This window comes from Euprymna scolopes, chromosome 2 (genome assembly GCF_053919585.1).
Source record: "Euprymna scolopes isolate OS-2025 chromosome 2, ASM5391958v1, whole genome shotgun sequence".
Classification (NCBI taxonomy): domain Eukaryota; kingdom Metazoa; phylum Mollusca; class Cephalopoda; order Sepiida; family Sepiolidae; genus Euprymna; species Euprymna scolopes.
The window spans coordinates 76,097,531-76,122,769 of record NC_136483.1 but is presented as its reverse complement, the minus strand read 5'-3'; the positions used below and the strand labels follow the sequence as shown (position 1 = coordinate 76,122,769).

The 25,239-nt window shown below is 31.6% G+C and overlaps 1 protein-coding gene across 1 annotated transcript in view; it reads right to left on the bottom strand.

Annotated features, from left to right (window-relative positions):
• Positions 1-297: 297 nt before the first annotated feature.
• LOC145292493 (uncharacterized) overlaps positions 298-25,239 on the bottom strand; it is an 80,727-nt gene continuing 55,785 nt past the window's right edge. The window contains exons 6-9 of the mRNA XM_080138730.1: positions 21,237-21,423; positions 8,463-8,522; positions 5,866-6,237; positions 298-1,238 (exon numbers count right to left, since the gene is read on the bottom strand). Coding sequence (XP_079994856.1) covers positions 427-1,238; positions 5,866-6,237; positions 8,463-8,522; positions 21,237-21,423 — 1,431 coding nt within the window. The 3' untranslated portion in view covers positions 298-426. The remainder of the gene's footprint in view (positions 1,239-5,865; positions 6,238-8,462; positions 8,523-21,236; positions 21,424-25,239) is intronic.

Below are 25,239 nucleotides of genomic sequence, written 5' to 3'. Positions count from 1 at the left end.
AAACAATAAATTGAAAGCTATTGCTCTGTATAATTTTATTTCAACAGGCATGGCATGCTCAATCTTTTATATCACATTATTATAGTTTTCAATATCTTAAAATTTCTATAAATAAATAAAACTATTATTAAACATTTTCAATATTTATTTTCTTCAGGGACAGATCTTAATTAGACCAACTTATATCAGACTAACACAGGTCTAATCTTTAAATTCATTTACACAAGTAAAAAAAAAAAAAAAGAATGGCAAAATTTGGAAATATATTTTATGTGGTAATTTTGAAGTTAATTTGCAAATTTCAAAATGCAGTATTTGTTACTGTTCAAAAATCGACCTACCCTAATGTATGTGTGTGTATACATATATATTTTATGTGTGTGTATACATATATATTTTATGTGTGTGTTGAAAATCTTTTCTCCCTCATGTTGTGGTGGGAGTAATAGCAACAGATACTTGTACGGTTGTTGTTGTGGGTACCGTAACCATGACGAGAGGTTTGGCCGTCACCGATTGTCCGACGACCTGATTGGTTGGAAAGAGCTGTGATTGGATTATTGGAAACATGTTAAGCTGAGTGGCCTGTTGGAGACCCGGAGAGACATGAACCGCAGGGGAGACAAGTTGTGAGACTGGAGTTAGAGAGACAACCGGATGCACTGATGATATCTGGTTAGATGACGTGGTTGTTGATGAGCTGCTCATTGGTTGTGAGGGTAACATCGAAGGACTCAAAATTTGTGCGCGGCTGAGTGATTGGCCCAACAATGGGTTCACGGCGAGTGGACTACCAGCAGGATTGGTAATAATTTGCTTGACTGCAGACATTACAGGCACAGTCTGCGATACGATCGGATGGGGGGTAACTGGTGTCCTTACAATAGCAGTCAGTGCTGATGTTGAAGAACCACTGACTGATGTTGAAGAAGAAACTGAAGTGGAAGAGGAGGAGGAGGAGGAGGAGGAGGAGGAGGAGGAGGAAGAGGATGCTTGTGTGACCGAGACACCTGGAGATGCAGAAGCAGGTGATGTTTCAACCACAATTTTTTTGTGAGGAGTGATCGCCATTTTGGTGGGTTTGTTTACGGGAATGGTTAATGTAGCCACTTTGATGCCTGTCGATTGAAGACCAGGTTTTACTGAAGTTGTAGGCAATGGGATAACAGATCGAACGGAATTTTGAGGATTTAAAGGCGTTGCAGCCTGGAACATTTTGGATGACTGGACTGTGTTCACTGGAAAAAGATGAAAACAATTAAAATTAATTAATTTTTCGAATTTTTAAGTAGTGGATTCATTATTTGGATTCTTCAGACTACTGAAAATAACACTAGATGAAAATGGTAGTTTGAATCTACAAAGAATCTAATACATAGTTTATTATTTATAAAAAAATAAATAAAAACAGATGTTTATTCAGATTAAAATTAAGGTTTAAAGGCCATTTTCTTTCTCAGGTTTTAAGCCTTTTCGCTCTCTGTTTTTAAAAATAGTTCTATTACCACTTTTTTAAAAGTCAGCCACACTTCCATTTCTAAAAGTTGTTTCTCACTGTCTCATTTCTTTTTTTTGTTTGGAAAAAAAATATTTAAAATTTTAATTTTAAAGGTATACAACAGTTACTGATATTTGTCCCAAAGTTGTCTGCTCGCTGCTGCATTCTAATTGGCTGATTGGTGTTTTACGTCAGGTTATAGGCAAACCTGAGTGGTTTATGTTAAATTCTGGGCAAACTCTAATGGGTGCTTAGATACGTTCAGTTCACAATATGCACTAGTATTTGAAAGATACGAAAAGGTGTGGAATTGCTCACACAATAGAAGGCAAATATACGGGAGACCAAAGTTGAATTATTATTCACCATCTTGTTAGCAATGACGACCCAAAGTAGTTGGTTTCATTTTCATGAGGACACATTTACAAAAAGTCAAAAAACAATACAACTCTCACGACTTTCAGACACACAAAAAAATCAGCATCAATTGTTGCCTGCTGAAACATTGCATTCTTGAAAAATTGCCATTTTTATTCTGGGCCCCCAAAATCAACAGACTAAACCATTCCTGTAATGACCTCATCCTTGTTGGTTTTGCAGTGGGGGCTTCATTCTGTGCAGTTCTAGGAAGTTCACCCTTCCAGGCTTTTCCTTCTCTCTAAGTTTATTGCTAATTGCCTGAGGTGCTCTCACCGGAGAAAGCCAACAGGGCTGCCCAGGCATTTTTGCAGGTCAGAGTGGCCCTCCTTGGGGGCGCTCATTTCTCAATCCCACTTTCCAACCTTGGCGTCTAAGTTCGTGCAGTGGGAGAGAGAACTAAACACCCTTGAGAATCACCATGCATACCAAATATTTGCCAAAATTACACCTTCAATTCACATGTACTTTGTATGGTACACAGTTCCTGGTTCTGTCGAACCCCAGCCCTTCGGGTATGTTTAATCTCTTAGTTTGTCAAGTGAACGCGTTACCCACCACCATCCCATCCCGTAAAAGAAATCCTCCCTACTTTCAATTTTTTGTCCGTGACCTCCTCCAAATCATATTTATCTTAGAAGGACATCACCTATTACAAAAACTCCATCCCCTCTTTTCTTTTTTGCTTCCACTTAGATCCCACTCTCATTTAGAGATCAATCTGCTTGTTTTCAATTCCAAACAAATAGGAAAATAGTGAGTGGTCTATTATTTAGATAGGGTTTAGAGGGTCTTACTAAGCAATTTTTTGTTTTTCATCTTTCTCCACTCCCTGTTTTTTTTATTCCAACAAAATCCATGTATATAAATATTTATGAAAAATAAAATTTTCAACACATTTGGCAATATGTTAAGTAGAATGGTCCCTGAGAGTAAATGTGGTATTATGGTGACTGAGATGACTAGTTAAGAGTGTAATAGACATTTTTTATCTTAATTGATTAAGGATGACCAACAGCTCCCAACTCCCTACACTGGATGGTCTTGTACTTAATTTGTATTAAATATAATTTTTTATATTTTGTGCAAATGAATTATTTAAAGGGTAGTATCTGTTCTGACATTTCATTTGTTCAGTCCTTCTAGATTGTAACAATTTTAATTTTGTCTCAATCCAGAGTGCTTCTATTGTTTGGGGAAGCTGGGTTTCCCACACATTACACTTGTGTATAACTGCCCTCCTGGGGAGACAAGTAGATAGGGACACAAAATATCAAATTTTGACTTTTTATTAAACTGTATTAAAACCCGTTCAAATATTATGATTAGAAAAATATCCCCTTATATAATAATATAAGTAGCACTTTCTGTTTGTATGTCTGTCCGTATTTTGAATTTTTTTCAAAACCTTCTGGTGTCAAATGGCGCTGATGTTGTGGAGAAGGAGCATAATTTTTTAATTTTAAATAAATAATTTTCCTTTTAACTTATATCAACAATACTGTGGAATTTGTGTTCACATAGGACATTTATAAAAAGGAAAAACGTTTCGATTTGTATTTATTCATATCAATAATAGTACAAAGCTTATACAGGCCTGGAGAGTCTAGTCTATACTAATATAAGGATGTCACTACTTCTCACATGTCTATATTTCTAGTATTAATTCAATAAACATTGATGTTTTTTTTTTACTATTAATCAATTGTTTATGGAAATCAAAAATGCAATAGCGTAGAATAAAATAAATTTTTTTAAAAATAATGTAATTACAAAATTAAGTTGATCGGTGTGCATTTTGATTTATTTATAAACAAGTCATCTATTTTAATCTTTAGTTAATATTTGAAAACAAGAATGAATTATTTTTATGATTTGAACTACTGTTCTCATCCTGAATATTATTTTTACAACATTTCAGTTGATGTAACTTCTGATCTTCTTCAGACTGAGAAATTTTTCTGATGGAAAAGGGCATGTTACCCACGTGGGAGTTTTTTCTTGGCACCAAAGCCATTGTTGAGATGAATTTTTGCCTATTTTCTGAGGTATGGCTTTGGTCCTGTGGAGTTCCAAGAGGTCCACCCTCAGAGGCATTACGTTTTCCCTTGTGAAGAGGTTAATTTACTGCTAGTCATCTTAGGTGCCCCTTCCAGGGAATACCGAGGGGGGGGGGCAAGCATTTTTTTTTTTAGAGGCCAGATTGCTCTTCCTCTTAATAAAATGAAATCATTTTTCTCCTCTAAATTCAGTCACCATAGAATTATAAACTCTGATGATACAAATAATTCAAATAGAATTATAAACTCTGATGATACAAATAATTCAAATAGAATTATAAACTCTGATGATACAAATAATTCAAATAGAATTATAAACTCTGATGATAAAAATAATTCAAATATTATGTTTCCCGCCAATAACTGATGCGTGTTTCTGCAATTTGTTAGTTGTTTATATTTTGCAAAGGTTTATGAGTACACATTAAAAGTTTTTAAATATAATGAAAATAAAACTTTGCATTTCAATTTCAATAAACTTGCCAATACATACCAGCATGTAAAACAGACACTAGACCAAAATGTTAAAATAATCGATTAATAGAATTAAAAAATGATTCAACACCTAATTATTATTAACAAGAGAAGCACATTTCTGAATTTTTGAGATGAGTATTGAGAATCTGCATTATTTCGATTCTGCAGACTATTGTTCTCATCTTGAGTGTTATTTTCACAATGTTGTCAAACTTGAGGATCTGCATAGAATTTTGAATGGAACGCTTTATTTAATTCACGCTTTTATTTATTATTACGCTCTCACTCCGTCAGTCATTAATTCGCAATTGTATTTTGAGTGTCGCTCGCACTAAGGATTGAATCTTCAACCACCAGAAGAGTATAACTTACAACCAAATTTTACCAAATATTTCATCCACTAGGCTATGGGCCCTCGTAGAAAATTCTAGTATGAATATTGAGAGCTTTAAACCTATTCTTGGTTTTAGAAGTACAATCTTATTACTTATCACTATCAATCACTACAAATTACTATATATATATATATATATATATATATATATATATATATATATATACACACACACACACACACACACACACACACACAGACACACACACAGACTACCCGAAAAGTCGCTGAAGGGTTTTGCATTTAATTCGATTCTTTATTTTTGATGATATCTTTCTGTAATTTTAACACAATCTGACTAAGATACTGGGAAATTTTGTTTAAGAAAATGCAAAATTCAACAATCTTTATTTATGAAAAAATAATGTCTTTTAAATGTTGCCCATTTTCAGCTTAGCATATTTGTGCTCTTTCCAAAACATTATTCATGACAGATTGCAGAATCTCTGGATTGCAATTTAACTCCCTTATTTCGTTACATGAGCTGGCAGACCTCGAAACATCAAACCCCAAACCCTGCAAAGAATTAAAGGAAAACATAAGGAATGAAATAAAGGAGTTAAATTGCAATCCAGAGATTCTGCAATCTGTCATAAATGTTTTGGAAATAACACAAATATGCGAAGCTGGAAATTTAAAAGACAGTATTTTTCATAAGGATTGTTTGAATTTTGCATTGTTTTGACATAAATTCCCAATGTCTTAGTCAGATGGTGTTAAAATTACAGAAAGATATCTTCAAAAATAAAGAATCTATTAAAGTTCAAAATCCTTCGGTGACTTTTCGGACACCCTGTATATTTAATTAAAAAATAACATTCAAGATGAAAACAGTAGTCTGAATAATATAAATAGTAAGAACGCAAGTAGTCATACAGTTTTATTAATAAATATATACTTTGATTGAGAAATACCAAAAGCTCCCCCCTCAATTAAAAAAAGAAACATGGTATTTAAGAAAAAAAAATCAAAAAACAATAGAGCACCTGTAGCAGAAATGATTTCTGGCCGTGGGTTACCTGTCGAATTTCCAAAAAGCGGTTTATTCAAGGCTTGTCTTTGAGCCAAAGTTTTGTATAAAATTTCCATCACCGGCCGTTGAGTGGTTGGACTTATGTTTGTATGAGTATTGTTGTTATGAATAATGTTACTAGCAGACATGGTATTGTTGGCAATCAGCGTAGTCGGTCCACTCGGCGGAGGCCCACTCGGGAAGCTGATATTATTCTTGAAAGGTTTTATGGATCCGGGCAATAAAGTAGTTGTAGACATCACAGATGAAGTAGAAGCAAAAGTTAATCGAGCTGGAGCAGATCCTATAACCGTGGATAAAGCTTGGCCCGTAATTATAGGGGAAGTCTTTCTTTCAACTTTAAGTTGAGGAGGATTCTCTGCAAAAGGTAGAAAAAATTGAATAAAAAAAAATATTAAAAAAAAAATAGTATATTACCAAACATTGGACATTTTAGAGCCAAATTAAAAAATAATTTTAAAAAATGTGCAAAAAGAAAAAGTAAATAAATCTCTCATAGTTGATTTGATCAGATATTATGTAAGACTACTAATAAATATTACACTCTTATTATTTAATAATCGAGCACTGTTGAATTTCATTCTACCAAACGAAAGATTTATGATATATATAAACTTTTGTTTTGTAAAAACTAGCAAACTCAGCAACATGCGGTAATATCAATTCCATTCAATAGCCTGATGAATCCTAATAAGGATGAAACATGAAAAATTCTGTGTAGCTTAATAGCCATATATATTTTCAAAACTTAGTACCTAGCTCTACTCACATATTGAGCACTGTTGAAATAAATACTGGAATTAGATACATAAAATTTCACATAGATACATGAAATAATACGTGTGTGTGTGTGTGTATATATATATATATATACTTGAATGTGTAAGTTTTAGAAGCCAAACTAATGCACATATATATTTTTTTAATAAGTATTCAGTGCTTGTTAAGACAGAGTCAACAAACTGATTTAAATAAGTCATTTTAAGAAAAAACAATATGACATACTTAATTGTCATACCGAAAATAGTAATATATCCAAAAATTACGAAAATTCATCAAGTAGAAAGTCATTTAAAGTAATTTATACAGAAAATTTCCATTTTTCTTATACATTATAAAGTAGACAGTAAAGAATTCCCACAGAGGGGACATAACCAGGAACGAATGTTTTAGATTACTTGTTCATGGTTGCAATATTTGTTGTCTATAGCAATAGACTTTCTTTTTTTTTTTTTTATTAAAAACACAATAACAATGGTTCTACTCAATGAATTTTCATATAACGTACATATCCCTGACAAACCCGGTTAGCAATAATATCTCATCCCTTCACTGTTGTTGTCTCTAAATGCCAGAAAGCTTTCTATTCTAAGTTTCTTTCCTCGAACAGCTGGACTTTGGAATTCCCTTCCTGCTGCCTGCTTCCCTGGCTGTACTGATATGCAGAAGTTTAAATGTAACATAAACAAATATCTTGTTAATCTTTTTTAGACATTGTCTCAAATAGTAGCCCCTTATGCTCAAGTCGTGATATGCTTTGTAAGAGGGCAACAAATATGAGTAAGACAAAAAAAATCAATTTAAGTTTTGACACTATAACATCTTTAGGACTAGAAACAGTTTTTTGTTCTTTTTCCTTTTTCATAGCATGATGTCATTAGAAAAGTTCTTTGAACAATGATTTTTATTGAACTGTTTTAATTAGGGGGATCATACGGGCATGTGTGAAATAAATTAGAGATTACCCTCAATGTAAGCGTTGCGTTATTCAAATTTTTAAATTTAAGTTTTAGAAGCCAAATTAACAGACATATCTTTTTCTTTTTTTTTAAATAAATATTTATTTATTTATAATCAACTATTTTAAATCTTTTCAAAACAGAAATGGAGGAAATTTTCTCATTAATTTGCCATCCATTGTACAAATTAAAAAGGCGTTTGGAAATTGTCAAGTCATTAAGACATTAAAAAAATTAAAATATTGAGAAAAAATTTTATTGAACGTACCCCGTTGTGGAATAAAGTTTTCATTAACAAAAAATTTTACTTAATTTGATCAAGTATTTTTCTTTTTTTTTTTTACAGAGGAAAACCAAATTTTAATGAGATTGATCGTTCCTGACCATGTTGCCTATCTTACAGATGAGAAGGAGGGAGATAACTCCATCACCGCGTAAAGTTTGTCAAAATTTGATGAGATTTCTTTGAAACATGGGTAGAAAAAAATACCCAGATAAATATTTTAGTTTTTTCACTCATTTTACAGAATTTCTCTGCCCTTTTTTTAATCCCTTTTTCATTTTGTCTTTTGTTAATCATTTTTCGTTTAAAGTCACACACCTCTCCTTTCCTCGTCTGTGAAATAAGCAAGATGGCCGGGATATAATTTATCTCATTAAAATTTGATTTTCCTTTGTTAAAAAAATAAAAATAAAATAAAAACATACTTGATCAAATTAAGTGAAATTTTTTTTATGAGAACTTAATTCCATAGCGGGTACGTACAATTTTTTTTTTTTTTTTTTAAATATTTTCATTTTTTAATATCTTGGCTAAACTAAACAAGTACCAGAAAATGCATACCTTTGGGCGAATCTCGTACTTTCTCTTCCTCAATATCACTCATAATTGGACCATCACCTTCTGAAAAGGACAAAGTTTTTTTTAATAGTTTTTAGTAAAAATCACTTTAGAGTGAAATCAGTTTGTATTTAAACATTTCTTCCATAATTGAAAGTCTCCAGAAAACAAAATTTAAAAGCATGTCAAGGTGCTATTACATTTTCAATGATTTATATTTAAACATTTTATCTATACATATATATCACAGAAGTAAATAGATACATCACAAAAAATAATTTATACATATTTAAGGATTCAAATATTGTCATTTTCATGATTTTATCCCACAAATCGGGGGTAGGATACTGAGTTTCTCCCTCTACTGTACATGGATAACGGCTTAGTCAAAATGACTATTTTTTTTGGCTTTATGACATATCATCCATCCGAGTCATTTAATGTTGAATAAAGTCATCAAATATAATTCTATAGGTAGGCCAATGGTTATAGTCAACTAACATACTTCCTAACTTCCAGCATAGCGCTACTGGAAGCGGTGACAAGGTAAATCAGTCCTTTCATTTTTTTTCTCTCATGCCTATATCTCCCCAGTACATGTACTCTTTTTGTTTTGTTTTTTTAAGTCTGAGATTTATACAGAACAGTATCTCACTGAAAAATCTTCATTGTACAGAATAGCTACCCATCGGAAACTCTTCTGAAACTAAACATGGCTTTCAATTCAAGAGATTATGGACCAATTAAAATTCAAATTGTGGCAAATAAAATTTTAAAGATATTTACAAATCCTAAAGTTACGCAAGGTAATTCAGGCACAACCTGAAAACAGAAACGACCCAGAGTTTATTGAAAAGAATGCAACTGTCTTTGCGGAATTAATACAGTGCTTAGATGACAAAAGTCTATCTCTGGTAATTCAAGAAGCCTTGGACGATGGCTGAAAAGCATTGAACATATTAAGAGAGCATTATTTATTGAAAGGAAAACCTAAAACCTAAAATTATCTCTTTATATACTGAACTGATATCTCTAAAATGTATGTAAGCCGAGACGATTACAGATTATATTATAAGAGTCAAAACTACAGCAAATTCATTAAAAATGTCTGGCAAAGTTATTAGCGGCAATCTGTTAATCTCCATGGTCCTTAAAGAGTTGCCTAGTAGTTTTAAGCCGTTTACCACCATGATAATTCGGAAAAAAAACCCATCACTTTTAATCAATTCAAAGTAGCACTTAGGAGTTACGAGGAAATTGAGAAGATGATCACTGAAAAAAACGGAATACAAATATCAAATTTAAAAATGTCTACTTAAAAACACCAAAATTAAATCATACCTTTACCTCAAATAAAAACCGTAACTTTTCCAAAAAAATTTTTCTCCTAAGAAAAGGATGAACATTAATTGTGGGCAACCCAATCACAATAATTTCCAACATAGATACAAGAATTTCAAAGGGGACTATATTAAAAATGTGGAGAGCTCTTCACTTCAACAAACAGTAACAACTTTCTTGTTAATTGTGGGGTAACGGCACATGTAATTATGAATTAATTGGATTTTATCGATTTAACCCTCAGTCATATAGCAGTTGAGTAAACGATATCATTTTGAAAAGAAGCAATGCCAAAATCTCGCAAAGGAACAATAAAGGTGAACTTTGTTTCTGTATTCTGGAAAACACTCTTCTAATCCCAAAATTTAAACAAAATATATCTTCTGTACAAGCCACCACAAATATAAACTTTAGTCCCAAAAATTAAAACTGGTGTACCCGAATGGAACTGTATTCGATATTAAAGGAAATGGAAGACTATATTATTTAAACAGTGTAGTCTTATCAAAAACCGCCTGCCATGATTTACAGACATGGCATTAAAATTCCAGATATCAAAAAGTTGCCGAATGTTGTTGACGAAATGAAAATAAAAACTTCAAAATACTTGACAAACTGCAGTAAAATGGCAAAGTACCAAAACAAGATGCCAGACAAGAAAGACATGAATATCCTATCACTGGTACATTATGACTTGAATGGTCCTGTGGAACTGATGGGTAGAGAAAATTTCAGGTATGCATTAAATTTTGTAGACAATTATTCCGGTTTTAATAATGGTCTATTTCTTAGAGAACAAATCTGATACCTTGCTAGCAACTAAAAAATACTTAGCTGACATGACCCTCTACCATGCAATAAAGGGTATCCACTCTGACAATGATACAGAATTCACTAATAAAGACTTTGAACTTTTATTAATTAATCATCGTATCAAACATGAAAAATTGGTCGCTAATTCACCTCAGCAAAACCAAACTGCAGAAAGATCATGGCGGACACTTTTTAAAATGGCAAGATGTCTACTTATTGAATCAAAACTCCCAAAAAACCTCTGGACGTGTGCACTAATGACTGCTGCAGCTATATGCAACCGGTCCTTTAACAAAAAATTATCTTGAACCCCATATGAAGCTTTCTGCGGTAGAAAGCCAAATTTAAGCAGAATGCATGTATTTAGTTCATTTTGCTTTGCATTTATAGATAAGACTTAAAAGCAAATTAAATATCAAAACTGGTTGAGGTATATTCCTTGGGTAGGATAAAAACAGCTCAGCCTATTTAGTATTTTTCCCCCCCCCCCCCAAAAAAAAAATCAAAAAAATCCAATGTGTAAAATTCACAGACACATAATTTCAAAGACAAAAATCCATCATACGAAGAGGATGAATTAATATTTCCTCAAATTCATAAAATAAATGACAACAATGAAGTCACCATTGACGAGGACAAGAGTATTAATAATGATGACAGCAATGATGCTGATGTTAAAATCGAAAATTCATCAGAATGTTACCCAAAAAGAAATAGAAGATGACCTCATTTTTTTTTGTGGTCGACAATTTGGAAGATTATCAAATTGACTATTACTTTTCCATAGATAACACCCCAAAAAGCTTTAATGAAGCAATTAATTCAGAACATTGTCAACAGTAGGAAATAGCAATGGAAAGTGAAATAGATGCTTTAACAGAAAATAATACCCAATTGGTAGTGCTTTTCCCAAAGGATAAACATGCCATTTCTACAAGATTGGTCTTTACAAAAAAGACTACAGCATCAGGTGTTGAACAGTCAAGGCTAGATTTGTTGCTAAAGAATACGCTCAGATTTACGGTATAGAACATTTTTCTACGTTTTCACTGACTACAAATCTAACAACAATCAGAATTTTATTGAAAATTGCATTGCAATATAACCTTAATGTCCATCAAATGAATGTAAAAAAATGCTTGTTTAAATGCTCTGACAGACTGAAATTTATATTACCTCTCCAGAGGGATTCATAATAAAAAATAAAAATTGCGTGTGGACGCTTAACAAATCACTGTACCATCTGAGACAGAGCGGTCGAATCTGGAACAGAGTATTTCATAATTATATGATTGAACAACAATTCAAACAATGCCCAGTTGACTCCTGTTTGTATACACAAAACAAAGACAATAAACTACTGATTTTAGTTTTATGGGTCAATAACATTTTAATCGCATCAAATTGTGACAATGTTAACAGATGTTAAAAACAGATTAAATAAAAAATTCAAAATGACCTATCTTGGCAAGATATCATGATTTCTGGCCATACAATTTACTCACGAAAAAGTGTTAAGTGTTGAAACATTATGTTAAACAAAGATGGCGGCAGTAAATCAAATCAATGCAGAATCAATGCAGTTACGATTTTGAGTGTTAAGTAATTCCTAGTAACAAAGATGGCGATGAAGAATCAATGCAGTCCCGATCTTGAGTCATTTCAAGACAGACTGACGGCGAGCTGATTGAATCCAAAATTCAACATTTTTTATAACTTTTGAAGCTTCTGATTGGTTGATTATTATATCTGTGATTATAAAATCAATCGTCAAAATCATTAGTGTTATACCCTCATTAGTAGTCAAAAATATTTTACCCTCCCCCCTTAATGTAATGAAAAAATCCTTTCGGATTCAATTTGGTTTGATTTGAGAAAAGAAAAATAAATAAATAAACAAATAAATAATTAAAATAACATTTTTTTGTGCGTGTTTATTTTTTTTGAATTTGTCTTAATTCTCATTGGTCAAAAAAATATATCAATATATTGGTATAATGTGTGCAAAAAAGAAGCCATTTTTAATCACATTAAGTTTTTTTTTGTTTAATAGATATAAAAATGCACATATACATACTTTTCAAATATATATATATATATATATATATATATATATATATATATATATATATACACACACACACAAATAAATACATACAGATATAATACTATTGAAATATTTATCTACACACACACACAAAAATATACACACTTTTTTTTTTTTTTTTTTTTTTTTTTAAACAAAAGCTGGAAACATTCTGTTAGGTCTTAGTTGGTTAATTTGGTTAGTAAGAGAAAAATGGTCACAGTTTAACGTCATGCCCAGGACAATTTACAATTTACAATTATTTATTCATTTTTCTCTTTTGCATGGTTTCGACTTCTCATTTCGAGTTTCTGAAAATAGATTTATTCATGATTAAATTCCAAAAAGTTTGGCTATAAAATGTTTTAATTCTATCCTTTTTATAAGTTTAGTGAAAATGTTGGCTATATTATTCTCAGATATTACATAACTAAGAGTAATAGATTTTTTTTACTTATTTCATCCCTTATGAAATGATATCAAAATGCTTCGACTTTTGATGAATTATAGAATTATTTGCTAATAAGATACTACTCTGGTTGTCACAATGAATTACTATTGGTTTTTTTACTTAGATATAATTTTAAAATAGATTTTAGAAGGGTGCTTTAAAAAATTGCATCCTGTGCTGAGTGCGTAAAGGCCACAAACTCTGTTCACATGTAAAAAGGGCAACAATTTGTTGTTTTTTTAGTTTTCCAGGAGACATCGGTCCAGTCTTTGACAGTCTAAAATAATATCCCATTATTTCTATCCTTAGAGTTACCCCAATCTGAATCTGAAAATCCTTCTAAATTTAGAGGATATATCAACTTTTTAAATATTAAAGATTGTTCCTTGGTTCCTTTTGGATAACGAAGGACTTCTTTTGCACAAGTAAAGTCCTTAATTGTCGGTTTTGATAAGTTTTGAGATAGCTTTGTTACAGTGTAACATATCAGGCCTAGTGGTGGTAATCAAATAGATTAGGCTTCCAATAATTTCTCTGTATAATCGATCGTCTATTAATTTAGTTTTGGTCTCTATATTTTTATTTATATCAATCTCAACGGGAGTTATATGTGGTTTGCAATCTCGCATTCCAAACTTTAACAGAATTTTTTCAATGTACCGTGATTGGTTCATTGTTATACAGGGTGACCCCCCCAAAAAACGGGCCCCAACTCTAATTAGGCCCCATTTCTTAGTAATGAATGAAATGAAACTTTGGTCATAACTAGTTTATTATATTCAAAACATCACATCAAAACACTAGGGTCTTTGGCCTTTTTTTTTCTCCGTTGACTGTAAAATGCTCAGAAAAACAATTGAATGTCCTATTTTTTGGGGGTCACCCCGTAGTTTCATTTTCATAGGTAAACTTTATACTGAGGAAACATGACAATTGTCCAAGATCGGCCATTTAAAATTTTTATTGAATTTATTTTTAACATCTTTCAAAATTTTTTAAAATTTTGTTACAAGTTGAGAGAAGTAATATATCGTCAACCCAAAAAATCAAAATCAACAATTTATTATCTATATTTTTGGTATACATGGTATGAGACATTGCTTGAATTCTTGTTCTTTTAAATAATTATGGAGTATCAAATTCCAATTGTGAACACTGTTTTAGACCGTACAGCGATTTATTCAGTTTCCATACAAAATTTTTATTTTTCATTCTAAATCCCTCTGGAGGGTAAATATAAATCTCACAATCAATTGGAGAATAAGCATTTTTTACATCCATTTGATGTATTTTTTAATTGTATTGAGCAACAAATTGTAATAAAATTCTAATTGTCGTTAAATTTGTCATTGGTGAAAATGTGGCAAAATATTCCATTCCAGAAATTTGTGAAAAACCTTTTGTAACAAATCTTGCTTTAAAAGTTTCACTGCCAGAAGCTGTGATTTTTTGGAGACAACCCAGTGAGAAGAAATTATATTCTTATCTTTTTGGTTTTGCCACCATTTCATATGTATTATTTTCAGATAAAACTTTCAATTCAGATTTCATAGCTTTTTCCATTCTTGATGATTTTCTGAATTAACCGCCTCATTATAACTTTCTGGTGCGCTTTTCAATGAGTAGCAGTAATCCACTACATAGTCTTGTATCTTTTCAATTTTTAAGAAGGCTGGCCTTTTTCGCTCCCTTATCGGGTATCGACGTGTCTGGTTAATATTTACGTCAGTAGTTTTACTGCAATTGTCGTCAGTATTAATATTTTCATTGTGATCGATTAAGATACTAGGTAATATTTCCTCACGTTTTTTGTCCACTGGTTCGTCATTTTTTAAATTCAATATATCATTGAATTTTACACATCTAACCTTTTTTATGGCATTTTGTCTGGAAAGTAGATTAAATATGCTGGACTACGTTTACGAAAATACCTTTTTCACTTTTAATATTTAATTTATAGGTATTTTCTATAAATTCAAAGCAAATATATGCATTTGGTTCAGTTTTGATTTTACACCACAAAACGCTTCATACGGGGTTTTGCCCAATCTTCTATTGAATGATCTATTTGTGATATATGCTGCTACCATTAAAGCGTACGTTAATAAAATATGCGCTAATCTCGATTTGATAAGTAGACATCTTGCCATCTCGAAAAGGGTTCACCATGCTCTTTCAGCAGTGCCATTTTGAAATGAGGAATACGCCACTGATTTCTCGTGTCTAATACGATGGTTAATTAATAGAAGTTCAAAGTTCCATTGTCTGAGCGAATATATTTTACCAAACCGTATGGGACAATATCAGCTATTTCTTAGTGGCGAGGATAGTGTCGGATTTGTTTTTTAGAAAATAAACCAAAATTAAACCTGAATAATCATCAACAAAATTCAAAACATACCTTAGATTATTTCTTCCCATCAGGCTTATTGAGCCTGCCAAGTCACAGTGCATAAGGGAGAGAATTTTCATGACCTTTTTGTCTGGTGTTTTGCTTATATATTTTTCCATTTTTCCCTGTGCACACACATCACAATTTGAAAGATCATCTGAAGGTATTATTTTCCTTCGTCTACATTTGGTAAATTTTTAACATCAGCTGTATTGCAGTGTCCAAGAATTTTATGCTAGGTTTCCAAGTTGTGAAAGGCAGTTTTTGAGGGAACCATACTTTTTAAGTAATATAGTCAGCCATTTTGTTTAATGTCAAATACAGTTCCATTAGGGTATATCAATTTTGACTTATTTTGGCCAAAATTTATATTCGCGCCTTGTTTAATGGCGGCCTGCACGGTAAATATGTCTTGCTTAAATGTAGTTATGAAAAGAGCATTTTTAAGAATACAGTTACAAATTTCGCCTTTATTATTTTTTAGGGATATTTTAGCAGCACCTCTTTTCAAGACTATATCATTTATTTGACTACCGTCAGCAAGTTCGACAAAATAACTCTGTGGATTAAAGTTTGAATCAAAATTAATGAAATCAGATTCCTTAGTGATAACGTGTGCTGTAGCACCACAGTCTACAAAATTTTTACCGCTTGTCGTGTTGTCAAAGTTACATGTGAATAGAAATGTATGTTCTTCCTCAAAGTTCAACATTTTTGATGGAGTCCATTTCTTAGCTTTTATATCGATATTGGAAACTTTTGTGGTTGAGTCATCCATAATTATAGAAGATAATTTTATTTTTTTTCTTAGGAAAATTACTTTTGGGAAAAACATTGCAGTGAGATGTGTAATTTGGTTGTATCGGTTTTCAAGAAGCATTTTTCAATTTCATGATATTGCTAGAGTTATTGTCCGCGAGCAACCGATTCGTCTCTTCGTAACTACACAATGCCACTTTAAATTCACTGAAATTATGGGTTTGTCTTTTTGTGTTATAACAGTTGTAAATGGTTTAAAATCGGCTGGAAGTCCCTTGAGCATCATTGATATTAACAGGCTATTGCTTATTATTTAACCCAAGAGTTTTCTGCCTTATAACATTGTTGGTAATAATTTCATCTTCGTTACGTTTTAGAGAGAGTTCTGTATATAGAGATATAATTTTTGGTTTCCCTTTTGATAAATAATGCTTTCTTAATATGTTCAATGCTTTCCATCCATCATCCAAGGCATCTCTTATAATCAGAGACAGACTTCTATCGTCTAAGCATTGAATCAGTTCTGCAAAAACAGTCGCGTTCTTTTCAAGAAATTCAGGGTCGCTAGGATTCTCTGTTGGAGATTGTATAACTTTGTATAGTTTTCGAATCCTTAGATATCCCAAAAATTTCACCTGCCACAATTCAAATTTAGATTCCGATCCGTCAAAGAAAAGATGATGGTTGGGCGCATAACCAGTTAAGTGTTTAAACATTATGTTGAACAAAGTTGGCGGCAGTAAATCAAATTGATGAAGAATCAATGCAGTCACGATTTCGAGTGTTAAGTAATTCCTAGTAACAAAGATGGCAACGAAGAATCAATGCAGTCTCGATCTTGAGTCGTTTCAAGACAGAGGCCGACGGCAAACTAATTGAATCCAAAATTCAACATTTTTTATAACTTTTGAAGCTTCTAATTGGTTTTGTGGTTATCGTCGAAATCACTGGTGTCATACCCTCATTAATAGTCAAAAACATTTTAACAAAAAGGAATTATTGAAATGAATCAATAGAGGTACATTGATAAATATTATTAAAGTTTGGAATGCAAGAAACACTCTACACTGGTCAAAAATGATATCAATAAAAATACAGACACAGAATTTGAAATAATTGACAACATATATCAAGAGATAATAGGGAGCCTTATATATTTAATAACTGCTACAAGACCTGACATATGTTACACAGTAACAAAACTATCACAAAAATTATCAAGACTGACAATGGAGGATTTAAACAGAGTTAAACAAGTCCTTTATTATTTAAATGGAACTAAGGAACAGCATTTAGTATTTAGAAAAACAACACATGCCCTAAAATTAGAATGGTTTTCAAAATCAGATTGGGGAAATGAAGATCGAAAGAGTATATCTGGATATTGTTTTAGACTATCAAAAAATGAGCCTATTATTTCATAGAAATCTAAAAAGAAGCAGATTGTATTTTTCTCTATGTATGAGATGGAATTCATAGCGCTTACACATACTGCACAAAAAGTGCTATACCTAAAAGCTACTCTAAAAACTGTTTAAAACCAGAATTAACTATTACTCCTATAGTAATTAATTGTGATAATCAAGCCAACATAGTCCTAGTGCAGAACACAGTAATTCACCAAATATCTAAGCATATAGATATCAAATATCACTTCATAAGAAATGAAGTAAAAAAAAAAAAAAAAAAAGGAATCCATTATTGTAAATTACATAGCACCATACCAAAATATCGCTGATATATTTACAAAACGGGCAACAAAAATAAAATTGAAATGTTTTGCCCCTAAACTTGTTAGAATTTGACTTAAAATAACTTTTCACAAGCCCAGATATTTATTAAAAAAAAAAAAAATAGAAACAGAAAATTGTCCTAAGCAAGACAGACGTTAAACTTCATCCATTTTCTTTGTATTAACACAATATACTAATGCATAACAAATGTTTAAACTTTTACTAAAATAAAAAAATATATACATATTAAAAAATCACTTTTTGAAAACTTTTTCTTTGTATTTTTTTAGCAAATACTTTTTACATGTTTATTTTTAGGTGCACATAAATTAAAATTTACTTTTTTTTTTAACTTTATTTTTATGCACAATACTCTCTTTCTAATTTACTGAAAATTTCCTATTTTCTCCTTTAGCTTTGGTTTCATTTTACTAAACAAACAAAAAAAAAATAAAATAAATTCTATTTTTTTTACGGATACATATTACATGTATATATATATATATATATATATACATGTAATATGTATATATGTATGTATTTTAGAATGGGAATGCATAATTAAAATTAATAATGGATTTAGTTTCCCATGCTCACCTTTTCAAGGTAAAAATAAAAATCAATTTTTTTTTTTTTTTTTTTACATAGGCATTTTTCTTTGACATTTGAACAAAATTAAAAATGGCTTCCTTTTTTATGTGCTCAAATTATAAGATCTATTACATTACACATGTAATCTTAAGAACACACTTGAAATATTTTAAATGAATGCTGAAATAATTGCTAGAAAAAAAAATGGAGTCTTTATACAAATGGAAGTTAGCGATTATTTCATCATGTGGACACATTTTAAGCATATTCTTAAGATTACAAGCATAACACTAAATAGATCTGAACTTAAAATAGTTTCTAATTTACTAATATTCAACAAAAACAATATAAAACACAATTTTTCATCGCATTGTGTTCGAGTCATTAAACTACAGTTTTATCACTTTCTCTCGGTCACTTTGGGAATTTTATCTATAGTTAATCGAGCACATTCACAGATGCCATTATCATCCTTTACTCCTCATTGTTACGATTAGTTTAATATTCTTAGACTGGGTTAATGTTTAGGAGAGATGAAGAAAAATTATATTTAAGTAAAAGATGATCCCACACTTATTTAGAAGACACTTATTTTGAATAAAATTTAAATGAGAAATTTGAAAATTTTAAAGTATTTTTTTATTTACTTTTTTATTTTATTGTTCTAAGTCCAATATTTCGCTAAAAATAACATGATCAGGCCCGTTTTTTCCCCCTTTTTTTTTTTCTTTTCTTCATTTTGGTGTTATGGAGGAGGTGATCCCTCAGAGTACAATAAAGAGAAATATATGTGCTGTTCTGATGATTTCACGTGTTTTTCCCGCCAGCTTCGAGCAGGAAATAAAGTTTTCAAATTTCTCGTTTAAATTTTATTCAAAATAAGTGTCTTCTAAAAGTGTGTGACCATCTTTTACTTAAATTTCCTGCTTGAACCTGGAGCAAAACACACGTGAAAATGATCACGTATATTTCTCTTCTCTTTTACTCCGAGGGATAACCTCCTCCATAACACCAAAATGAAGAAAATAAAAAAAATAAATTGACTGTTGTTTTTTTTTGTTCTGTTTTTTTACCCTTGAACAAGGAATATTGCCACTTGGACGTAAGGTGTTACCATTTGGAATCAGGTCTAATAGGGGATTGTGGGGAGTTGAGTAGCAAGATGTCTTCCCACATTATATTTAAACTTCTGCAGGTCAGTATAGTCAGAGAAGCAGGAAACAGGAAGCGAATTCCAAAATGTAGCAATCCGGGGAAGAAACTGTTAAAGTAAAAGGCTTTCCAGCATCTAGGAACCTCAACAGTGAAGGGGTGGGATTTTGCCACTTGTCAGGTTAATTGGGAATATATATATATTGAAGGGGCAAAAGTGCTAGGAGTTCATCAGAGCACATGCCATTAAAATACTTGTAAAACAGGCACAGGCATGCGACAATGTGGCGATGGGGCAGGGGTGAGAGGTTGGTCGATAGATTAGATTTGAGAGGTTTTTTGAACTTTGTCTACGAGTGATGTGTAACTATCAAAATCCGATTTGTTTTTTGGTGCTTATCTACATTTGGGCCTATAAAAAAATTTTTTTTCAAGAAAAATCTTTATGATGTACGTACCTGTCACGGTACAAAGATGTCATATTCCAAAAATCACGTAAATCGATGAAGTAGTCTTTTTTTATTTAAGAAAACGACCCCCCCCCCCAATGTAAACACAGAATTTCGGGGGGGGGGTCAACGTATCGGTGCTCGTTTTACATTAAATTGAATTCCTAAATGTTATTGTTTTCAGCACCCCCAAAAACTTATAAAAGTGGTAATTTCAAAGGATTTTTCAAGGGTGGAAAGATTTTTTTTTTTTCAAAAGTTGATTTGTCTGCTCTTGTTGATCCTACATTCCTGATCATTTGTAATTAAAATTGCACACTAATCCTTCGATAAAAATAGCCTTGTGCCCAGCATTGCCCGGGTTTTTGGAGGTGTGTGTTGAGCAAAAAAAAGTGGTAGTAGACAGGCAAGCTCAAACCCGTGACGCGAAGGCGGAAATGAAAGTGAAAGAAAATTTGATGTCTCCATGATGCGACCGAAAGTCAAAAGTGGTGACATTAGCTGAAGTCAATCCAACGGTGACAAAGATTTGCTAAAATGTCGGCGAAAAAAATCAACCCTGCCTTGTACAAAATGGCTGAATTTAGTGTGAAGGAATTCATGTTTTTTTGGCCAATTTTTCGATATTTGTTGTCAGAGACGTCAGGTTTCAAAATCATACTGATCTTGTCAGGATCAGTCGCCTCTGTCGAAAGTTTTTGTGAAACATACAAACATACATACATTTAAACAGACAGGTGAGATTTATATTATAGATGTGTCATAAAATTTGATTTATATTATAGATGTGTCATAAAATTTGATTTTCTTAAAAAAAAAAAAAAAAAAAAAAAACTATGTGATTTTTAGAATTTGACGTCTTTGAATTTTTTTTACAGGCCCAAATGTAGACAAGCACCATTTTTTTTTTTTCTTTTTCAGATGGAAATGTAAATTTGTTTATGATCAAAAGAAAGTGAAAAAAGATGAAAAAGATCTTAAAAGAAAAAGATAGGATCGAAATGAATTACCTGATGCTGTTGATGTAGAGTACATGTCTTCTTCATCTTCAGTATCTGGTTCATCTTTTAAAGAACACTCAATATTCATTAAACTAGGGTCCATTTTCAAAAAACGTAATTTCTCCCGTAATGAAATTTTGTTCTGGGCTAATCTTTGTACTTCCACCTCATGTTCTTTTTCTTTACGTCTTAATGTCTGTGAAAATTGAAAATGAGAATTTTGATAATAATTTAAAAAAATAAATTTTATTTTTATATATATATATATATGTATATATATATATATATATATATATAAGTGAGAATGTGTGCATGTGCGTGTGAGAGAGGACACTTCTCAACCTATATACTTAACAAATTTTTGATCTACAGACTTTAAATTTGGTATATGAGGTAATCAGACGTGTGGAAAACATTTTAATTGGGTTTTATCCAGAAAAAAAAATGGCTGCTAAGAGGTCAAAATTAAAAAACTGGTATATAGGGGGGGGGGTCATCAGATTTTTATCTGTTTGTCAACTGTTTCATGATCGTTCACATGACAGATTATTTATGTTAAGAATAATTAGGTTTGAAAACACTTTTTAAAGGTTGTGTCAAGTTGGCCTAATGGTTATCGTACTTGACTCACTGTCTTTAGGTTTTGGTTTCTATCTCAGGTCGAATATCTTTTTTTTTTCTTTGTTCTTTTATTTACAAGAAGTGAACTGTTTAAAAAAAACATAATACTCGCATGCAGATATCTCATTTTCTTTCTGTATTTTTTTACTACAATTTTTTTAAAATTTAATACATATCGTATTTGTGTTTATAATAAATAAACATCTGCATTAATTAAAATATAATATTTATGTATATTTTACAATAAGCAACCTGCTTATATATATATATATAGGATGTCAAAAAAATGTACTTGCACTTCGAATGATACTAAAATCATTACAATCAGCATCATCATCCTGCAGCCTCAGCCAAGATAGAACTTCCTACACCCTTCCAGTATTCCCTATTTGTCATAGCACGCAAAAGACCTTCATTGGAGATAAATGTATCCCGTTGTATCCTATCTGGAAAAGTTAACTTTCATGATCGATTGTGAGATGATGGGTGACTTCACAGTACAAATGATGAAACAAGTTCATCTACGGCACGTACACAATGCTCAGCAAACTGAGCACGTCTCTTGCAAACTGAGGTTGATAATCTCGGTAAATCAACATCTATCATTTCTAAAGTTGGGTGATTTTGCCACAAGAGATTGAGTACTCTTCTCAAAAGACGCGTGTAGCATCCATTCGAACGACATTGTTGTTTTACTGAAAGAGTCCAAGTTTCAAATCCATAAAGTAAGACTGGCTCAATAAGTACGTGGAAAACTTGGATTTTGAATTTGCAAGCAAGATTAGATTTCCAGATCTTATCCATTTTGTTACAAGCAGTCCATGCAATACCCTTTCTAATGTTAAAGTCTTTCTCAGAGTAACAGATGTGTGATCCTAAATACTTGTAGTCTACAACACATTTGAGGATGTTATTTGCGAGGGTTTTAATTTCATGATTTTTGCGAATGTTAATTAGCATACACTTAGTCTTGGTAGCATTCAGGTGAAGCCCTGTACAGTTTGCTGCTTGCTGATTCAAGAGAAGATAGGAGTGCTTGGGCGCTAATGAGGTTGTCAGACAACAGTGCAATGTCATCAGCAAAATCAGCATCGGTGATGTAAAGTGCACGATTACGTGAGCTTCTTTTAGGTTGATACATTACAAAGTGAAATGGAATAGCCTAAAATACAAGTGTAATTGAAGAATCATGTTCAAGTCGATGACCATTATTGTCTGGACAAGGCTGATAATGTGCACCATGGAATTCGCAAAACGTCATAAAACAGATCATTATAGTATTTCTATCTCTACTGTTATAGAAAAGAAACTGTGTGCGTTCGTTCCTCATGGACTGTGAAACGACTGGGATGATTTTTTTAAAATTTCACACAAAAGTACTTGATGTGTCTAAGAGTATTCTTACAAAGGTTTTGTATTGGATGGAGATATATATATATTAACCACAGTGAATGCACTTATAAATTCACAAAAAAAAAATCTTATTGTTTTAATTCCATTTGCAGTATATAATTGTTTCAGCCTACCATCAAAATATTTATCACGTAAACAATGTAGGATGTATTTATCTCTTAGTAAAAATCATCCTCAGTGTTCACGTAAATAAATAAAGCAGCATATATGCGAGTGTGGTGACTCTAGGTGATCAATGTTTGTTTGGCTCATTTCAATCTTTTTTTTTTTTTTTTTTTTTTTTTTTTTTTTTACAAAATATACTATGATTTAGGGAAAATGAAAATTCTGTTTGTATGAAATTAAAAAGAAATGTTTTGATATTTTAATATTGTTATAATTTTTTTTTTTTTTTAAATCTATAAAAAGTTTGTGATATTCTGTATTATTTTGATTATTATTTATTTGATTTATTATTATTTGATTATTCGGACCTCATCTTTAGTTTTATCTTCACAATGTTTCAGCCAGTCTAACATTGAATATTCTTCGGGTGTATCGTGTCAAACTCGGGAATCTGTATAAAATTTCATACGGAATACTTAATTTAATCCACGGATACAGCAAAACAAAACTCCAAACAAAAAATTAACTAATATATATATATATGTTTTTTTTTGATAAGATAGGGCACATTTGAAATGAATGTTTCTGTTTGGAGTATAACTGAACCATGATACTTGACTTTTGTATTTTAAACTTTAAGTGAAACCATTATTTACAGATAATTTAATAAAACCAACAGTAGATTTTCTACAGCACAATGTAGATTATAATGTATTGTGGACTAAGTCACTGTAGAGAACGCACGTGAAGCTTCATCTCAGTACACTGAGAGTGCAGGGTTCCTAACTAGAGTAGGCAATTAATCGATTTAATTAAAAAATGGACAATTTAACAGATTTCAATGACAATAAAAAATTATGGGAAGATGTAACATTTGTTAATCCTTATTCAATTCTGGATAACATTGATTCTTCTTGCTAGTGTGTGCATATTATATATATATATATATATATATATATACACACACACATACACACATATACATAGTATTAGTATTGGACCGATTAATCAGAATTTTATTTGAGAATTGGAAAAATTGGAATTTTTTGTGGTATCAAAATTGGAAAACTTTAGGCCAAATTTCCAATTCCAAAAGGATTCTTTTAATTTTTTTTCTTGACAAAAAACAACAAAAAAGAAATGAAACAGACACATATTGTATTTATTTGTTCATTTACAACAGAAGACCAAGAACCACAGAACCACAAATTATAAATCCCATTCTAAGATTTAGCATTGGCTCTCTGAGTCCAATTCATATGTTTTTTATTGGTCAATTACGGTAAACAAAATAAGCATTCTACAAATCACTTGCCTATTCCCCCCATCCCGAGATAACTTTTTCACACCTATTTGACAAACATCTCTCTACACTGCTTCTCAGCATGTTCACAGTTGATTATTAAAAGATTAAAAATGCTCTGGACAAGCTTTTTGAATTTTACTAGGACAGGCTTGACATCGTTGTTGTTTGGTCATTGGCTTCTTCTGGAATAATGTTTTATTGTATTTGTTCATCCATATTCTTTAAACCTACTTGATTATCTATATAACCATATAATATATAATATAACCATAACTAAAAAGATATGTTAATAACCATTCACAGAGTTGTACATTCTCCATTCTTTTTGCTGATTGTTATCCTCATCTTCATAATTGTTGTTGTTGCTGTTTCACCATGTTTTGGTCAACTCATCCTTTGGCCTTCTTCGGGTGATTAACCACAAATGGATATGAATACTGAGTCTTGTAACTTATCCCCGGTGTGCCCATATGTGTAACCCGACTGACAGACCGCCAACCTCCAACGTTGTGTGCCATGGATTTTTCGTCAACTATTCTTCTAATTGCCGGATCGTCATCTTTCTCA